Source organism: Oncorhynchus nerka, linkage group LG10 (genome assembly GCF_034236695.1).
Source record: "Oncorhynchus nerka isolate Pitt River linkage group LG10, Oner_Uvic_2.0, whole genome shotgun sequence".
Taxonomy (NCBI): domain Eukaryota; kingdom Metazoa; phylum Chordata; class Actinopteri; order Salmoniformes; family Salmonidae; genus Oncorhynchus; species Oncorhynchus nerka.
In genome coordinates this window covers 29,383,947-29,391,393 of record NC_088405.1, presented here as the reverse complement: position 1 = coordinate 29,391,393, position 7,447 = coordinate 29,383,947, and the positions used below count along the sequence as shown (strand labels likewise).

The 7,447-nt window shown below is 41.6% G+C and overlaps 1 protein-coding gene across 3 annotated transcripts; it reads right to left on the bottom strand.

Annotated features, from left to right (window-relative positions):
* Positions 1 to 337: 337 nt before the first annotated feature.
* On the bottom strand, positions 338 to 6,693 carry LOC115135112 (polymeric immunoglobulin receptor-like). Of its 3 annotated transcripts, XM_029669402.2 has the most exons (6): positions 6,572 to 6,693; positions 5,483 to 5,806; positions 4,195 to 4,527; positions 1,789 to 1,843; positions 1,579 to 1,638; positions 1,075 to 1,162 (listed from the first exon to the last, which is right to left on the bottom strand). In XM_029669402.2, exons 1-5 carry the CDS (start codon positions 6,627 to 6,629, stop codon positions 1,611 to 1,613), a joined length of 798 nt encoding a protein of 265 aa, XP_029525262.1. In that variant the 5' UTR covers positions 6,630 to 6,693; the 3' UTR covers positions 1,075 to 1,162; positions 1,579 to 1,610. The 3 variants fall into 3 exon arrangements, with proteins under 3 accessions (XP_029525261.1, XP_064879266.1, XP_029525262.1); XM_029669401.2 differs by lacking the exon at positions 1,579 to 1,638 and having other exon boundaries at positions 338 to 1,162; positions 6,572 to 6,688; XM_065023194.1 differs by lacking the exons at positions 1,579 to 1,638; positions 5,483 to 5,806 and having other exon boundaries at positions 338 to 1,162; positions 6,572 to 6,686.
* Positions 6,694 to 7,447: the final 754 nt, after the last annotated feature.

Sequence of the window (7,447 nt, the reverse complement as noted above, 5' to 3'; positions counted from 1 at the left end):
TCCCCAGGGTGTTGCTGCAAATGAGAATGTGTTCTCAGTCAACTTACCTGGTAAAATAACAGATAAATGAAGCTACTATGTATACTGGTTAATTTGATGATTGTTTGTGGTTCATTCCCCATCCTCTATACATTAATAACCTGTCATGTATTAACTCCTGATTCCTGTGTTGGTCTAGTTTCTTTATTAACAATGTTTATCAACAATTTAGTCTATTAGCATGGATATTTTTAGTTATTAATCTAGAGGAATTATTAATGGAACAGTTCAACCAGGCTGTGATTTGTTACATTAATGTAACGGCCATTGTTGGTGGAAGAAGGTGAGGACCAAGGTGCAGCGTGGTCTGTGTCCATATTTATTAGAATGAACACGGAAATAACCAAAATAACAAAGAGAAATGAACTAAAACCGTTCTGGCTGGTGCAGACACACAACAGAAAATAATCATCCACGAAACACAATAGAAAACAGGCTACCTAAATATGGTTCTCAATCAGGGACAACGATTGACAGCTGCCTCTGATTGAGAACCATACCAGGCCAAACACAGAAACAGCTAATCATAGAAAAACTAACATAGACAACCCACCCAACTCACGCCCTGACCATACCAAAACAAAGACATAATAAAAGAACTAAGGTCAGAACGTGACAATTAAACCATGAGAAATAACCATCAGGAAAAGGGTTAGAGACACATCGGACAATAATTTAATTCCACAACACATGTACTGTACATAATAATAGAATAATTTGAATAAAATGAATCATACAGATAAAGCTGGATAAAGAAAATAGAACGTGTTGTTGGAATATAATATGATACCTTAGTCTTATTCTAAGGGAATTAAAAATGAAAGGTACGCAAATATGTCAAATGAAGGTTGTGGTAAATAAAAAATGTTAAGCCTAATGACAGAGGCATATTATAGTTTTTTCCTCCCTGTACCAGGAAAAAAAGGTGCACGCCTTGCGTTTGGTGCAAATCGTTGGTAAATTTGACCCTTGATCACTCCAGACAGACCTCTTTGGTTTCTATACATCCTTGGTATCATCTTGATGTCGGTTTTCCCTCAACTTTACCACTCCAATGATGTTGCACAGGAGGAAGAGCAGTGCATTACCAACTTTCAGCAGGTAGAAGAATGTATGTTCCAATCTGTAGAAGAGTTAGTGCTGACCAATTAGTGCTTTTTGAGGCCGGTCGGTTTCGGTTCAATTCTTTATAAAATATCACAGTTTTCAATTTGGTTTTCTATTATTTGGTTTGAATGCTGTAACAACACAGAATAAAACAATGAATAAAAGTCCCATGATGGTAGTGACTGCCCATTACTGCGTATCACTTATTAACAATTTATGCACATTACTTTACTTTAATAATCAAATATTTCAGTTGTTGTGTATATTACATTTTTTCATTCCAAGTCAACATCTCATCTCTGTAGAGCTGCTGCATGTGCTGTGTGACAAAATCACTATTTTGTAAATCTTCAAAGTAAATAAGGCATACTTTTATGACTGCTGAATACCAGCTATTAATCACTTAGATCGTGTATTTTCAGGTAGAGATACCTTGCAAAGCAACATCTGCTCTCTATATCACCTCACAATTGTGCATTCTTTTTGCCATTTCTGTAGAAGGAAGAATTTGCTGTAAAGTCATCCACAGACCTTTTGTAGGCTAGAACAATGTTTTGAAACCATGGTTTTCAACAGTCCACATTTCAGTCATGCACATTTAAATTGAGTGGTGATTTTTGAGGGGTGTTTGTGTACACTTACGTCTGGATGTTGCTGACTGACGGCTGAGAAGAGACTGCAGATTGGGCTGTTGGCACTGGAAATGTTGTCAGTGTCAAGGTAGAAGAAATATACAGCACTTTCAGCATTTCTCAAACTAGCTTCTAATTTGGGAAGTAAAGCATTATTTACTGATAGGTTTGGTTTCTGAGCTTTAACTATTGTAAATCGTTAGTTCTAAAAGAGACACGAGAGGTGCCATAATGAAGCTTAGGAGGGGCTGAGTGCAGGGAAAATGGTCACATGTGGCCGTACTGACAAGGGGAGGAACCGTTTAAGACCCATATCACTCAGCTCCCTGCCTAGCAATAATGATGCAATGTATAGCGATAAGGAGGAGACTCCAGCCTAAGTGGGGTATGTATACTACCACGGGTGAGGAGGAGACTCCAGCCTAAGTGGGGTATGTATACTACCACGGGTGAGGAGGAGACTCCACCCTAAGTGGGGTATGTATACTACCACGGGTGAGGAGGAGACTCCACCTAAGTGGGGTATGTATACTACCACGGGTGAGGAGGAGACTCCACCTAAGTGGGGTATGTATACTACCACGGGTGAGGAGGAGACTCCACCCTAAGTGGGGTATGTATACTACCACGGGTGAGGAGGAGACTCCACCCTAAGTGGGGTATGTATACTACCACGGGTGAGGAGGAGACTCCACCCTAAGTGGGGTATGTATACTACCACGGGTGAGGAGGAGACTCCAGCCTAAGTGGGGTATGTATACTACCACGGGTGAGGAGGAGACTCCACCCTAAGTGGGGTATGTATACTACCACGGGTGAGGAGGAGACTCCACCCTAAGTGGGGTATGTATACTACCACGGGTGAGGAGGAGACTCCACCCTAAGTGGGGTATGTATACTACCACGGGTGAGGAGGAGACTCCACCTAAGTGGGGTATGTATACTACCACGGGTGAGGAGGAGACTCCACCCTAAGTGGGGTATGTATACTACCACGGGTGAGGAGGAGACTCCACCCTAAGTGGGGTATGTATACTACCACGGGTGAGGAGGAGACTCCACCTAAGTGGGGTATGTATACTACCACGGGTGAGGAGGAGACTCCACCCTAAGTGGGGTATGTATACTACCACGGGTGAGGAGGAGACTCCACCCTAAGTGGGGTATGTATACTACCACGGGTGAGGAGGAGACTCCACCCTAAGTGGGGTATGTATACTACCACGGGTGAGGAGGAGACTCCACCCTAAGTGGGGTATGTATACTACCACGGGTGAGGAGGAGACTCCACCCTAAGTGGGGTATGTATACTACCACGGGTGAGGAGGAGACTCCACCTAAGTGGGGTATGTATACACGGGTGAGGAGGAGACTCCACCCGGGTGTATACTACCACGGGGAGGAGACTCCACCTAAGTGGGGTATGTATACTACCACGGGTGAGGAGGAGACTCCACCTAAGTGGGGTATGTATACTACCACGGGTGAGGAGGAGACTCCACCTAAGTGGGGTATGTATACTACCACGGGTGAGGAGGAGACTCCACCTAAGTGGGGTATGTATACTACCACGGGTGAGGAGGAGACTCCACCCTAAGTGGGGTATGTATACTACCACGGGTGAGGAGGAGACTCCACCCTAAGTGGGGTATACTACCACGGGTAGACTACTACCACGGGTGAGGAGGAGACTCCACCTAAGTGGGGTATGTATACTACCACGGGTGAGGAGGAGACTCCACCCTAAGTGGGGTATGTATACTACCACGGGTGAGGAGGAGACTCCACCCTAAGTGGGGTATGTATACTACCACGGGTGAGGAGGAGACTCCAGCCTAAGTGGGGTATGTATACTACCACGGGTGAGGAGGAGACTCCACCCTAAGTGGGGTATGTATACTACCACGGGTGAGGAGGAGACTCCACCCTAAGTGGGGTATGTATACTACCACGGGTGAGGAGGAGACTCCACCCTAAGTGGGGTATGTATACTACCACGGGTGAGGAGGAGACTCCACCTAAGTGGGGTATGTATACTACCACGGGTGAGGAGGAGACTCCACCTAAGTGGGGTATGTATACTACCACGGGTGAGGAGGAGACTCCACCCTAAGTGGGGTATGTATACTACCACGGGTGAGGAGGAGACTCCAGCCTAAGTGGGGTATGTATACTACCACGGGTGAGGAGGAGACTCCACCCTAAGTGGGGTATGTATACTACCACGGGTGAGGAGGAGACTCCACCCTAAGTGGGGTATGTATACTACCACGGGTGAAACCATGTCTTTGTCTAACGCAGCTGTATTGACCCTCGGGGCAAAATAAACTTGGTTTAAAGCTCTCATAGTGTCCGTTGAGTTTGTACTCTGAAAATTAGAACCTAACATTACCAATAATTGTCACTCAGTACTTACTGAAGGTGGTAGTATTTTGCTTTGTGGTTTGCTGGTTGACAGTGATATGAACAGGCATCTGATAGTATCCATTTGCACACCTGTACCAGCCAGAGTCCACCATCCTCAGTGCACTCATAGTCACCGTTAAAACATTGCCATTGGTGACAATATTGGTCTGCTGGTGTAATGTCACTGATGTTCCATCTAGAGTTCCAGAATTCAGCAGACATTTCCCACCCATCCTGCACCACCTCCCTCTGGCTCCAGCTTCACTATAGTAACATTGCACAGTGACATTCTGTCCTTCAACTCCAGTCACTTCTTGTTGATCCACATACAGTCCTGGAGTATCTGAACACAATGGAGATAGGAAGTTGTGATATGATGAGTCAGATAAAAGACCACACCCATAAGATTGGGAGATATCCTAAAGTCACCAATGTTATAAATATTGTCAAAAATACACTAGCCCCTATAAAATAACACAGAAGTGAATGATCTCATAACAGCAATATGCAACTGTCAATGGATTTCAATCAAATGCTTATTTTTGTGCCTTTTTGCATTGAAGCCATTTTTAATAATCAAATAATATATTCAAGATGAAATTACATGAATTATTTGTGTACGCCTCCTGGGTCAAATCAAATCCAATCAAATCAAATCTAATTGTATTTGTCACATACACATGGTTAGCAGATGTTAATGCGAGTGTAGCGAAATGCTTGTGCTTCTAGTTCCGACAATGCAGTAATAACCAACAAGTAATCTAACTAACAATTCCAAAACTACTGTCTTATACACACAAGTGTAAGGGGATAAAGAATATGTACATAAAGATATATGAATGAGTGATGGTACAGAGCAGCATAGGCAAGATACAGTAGATGGTATTGAGTGCAGTATATACATATGAGATGAGTATGTAAACAAAGTGGCATAGTTAAAGTGGCTAGTGATACATGTATTACATAAAGATGCAGTAGATGATATAGAGTACAGTATATACGTATACATATGAGATGAATAATGTAGGGTATGTAAACATTATATTAGGTCAGAACAGACTGTATGTTTGATAAAGCATATTTTGCTGTATCATTGGAAAAACCAGCAGTGATTGGTATGTTCAACCCTATTTTATAATTCAGCAATATTCCTCTATGGATTTAATTGGTGAAAGTATTTGTGATTGTCTCCTACAGCTACAAAGGGAAAAGTAACACACTCATCAACAGGTTGTCCATGCAACATTACTGAGCACTATTCATCCTGCATTACTGGATGTGCAAGCAGTGAATCTTACCTGGAGTAACAGATATCTGCAGTCTATCCCCATCACCTGCCTTGTACTTCCTCTCCACAATACACCAGTAACAATCAGAATCACTAGGACTAAGACTTGTCATGGTCACAGTGAAGACTCGCTGGTTGATGTCATCAGAGACTGAGGTCTTTCCACTGGTCTTAGGATGGTCAGTGCGTACTACAGAAGAGCAACCTAACCAATAATATCCCCTACACCAGTATTTCACATTGTTTCTATATCTCTGATTATAGAGACATGGGATGGTGATGGAGCCTCCTTGCTTTACAGACACATGTCTCACTGTGGACACACTCTGTGTATCTGTAGAGACAACAACAAACAACCAACCCGTTTTGAATTAAAACATTTTACTCAACAAGTCCCACCAGCTGATCAACCAAATTACTTTGGAAATGTGGCCAAATGTGGTTGTGACAGCAGATAATGACTGAGATATCCACTTTAAGTGCTGATGTTGTCACACCCAAGTCTAGCCATGATCAGAGGCAAAACTTTGACCATTAAAATCATACTTATCTTTGACATACTACACCCCTAAACTAAGAAGACATCTCTAGTTTCAATTAATTAATAAGTGCTGTTTGAAAAGAATAATGAGTTGAAGTTGTTACAATATTTTGTATATTGTCACATACTCTGGATGGTTATTCTGATACTGTAGTACTGTAGTACATCCTTGAATTTTTTTATTTTTATGTTAGTCTATAATATGTTACTCAACATTTGTTAGAAAAGACATAGGTAATAATATTTGTAATCTACAAATATATTTGTAGACATGAGAGCTTTTGCCTTTTCTATTTCATATTTTTTTACTGAAAAAAAAGAGAAAAAAAGAGAACTGCTGAAAAATACATATGTTGAATGTGGAGACCTATCATTAAAAACAGCTCTCATCAACACATCAGACCAAATATGACAATGCACAATGTGACTACCATGTCCTTTGTCAAAGTAGACAGAACGCTACAAGTCCAATGAATGTCAGAATGTACTCCGTGTCTGATTTGGAGGAGCCGAGCCCTGATACTAACATCAATGAAGAAACGGTGTACCCTCTCTTACCTGAAAGTCTAGCGAGGAAGAAAAGGATGTGCAGGACAAGGAGGAGATGTGGAGCCATGAATGGATGAGAGAGCGTGTGTGTTTAGGTAATTGTGACCTGGTGTGTGTCTTCTACTTCCCGATTCACACATAGACATCACTGTCTTTAACGCAACTCTGTGCCCTGCGCAACATCCTAGTGAAATAGAGGCTGAACCTGACGACGACCAACATGGTCAAAACATTGTAAATAACTTTTTTTTTTCGGTTGGGAGCATCAAACAAAGATAGAACATTACTTTCTATAACGATGCAAATGCACGTTGGTTTATATGCAATTGTATATGTAGGGCTTGTAAAATAGACCCTGGTCTCAATGGTAACTCCCTGCTTAATTAATGGTCAAATATATAAATATGATACGACTGCATTTAACTTCTTATGGCTGCAGGGGAAGTATTGAGTAGCTTGGATGAAAGGTGCCCAGAGGTGCCCAGAGTAAACGGCCTGCTCCTCATTCCCAGTTGCTAATATGTGCATATTATTAGTAGTATTGGATAGAAAACACTCTGGAGTTTCTAAAACTGTTTGAATGATGTCTGTGAGTATAATACAGTTGGGCAAAAAAGTATTTAGTCAGCCACCAATTGTGCAAGTTCTCCCACTTAAAAAGATGAGAGAGGCCTGTAATTTTCATCATAGGTACATAACTATGACAGACAAAATTAGAAAAAAAAATTCCAGAAAATCACATTGTAGGATTTTTAATGAATATATTTGCAAATTATGGTGAAAATGATCCTAATCTATTTGATCTACAGGCATTGCCTTATAAATAATGGAATAATGATGCTTGTCTTGGGTCATGTTCATTAGGCACCAATGGAATACATTTAG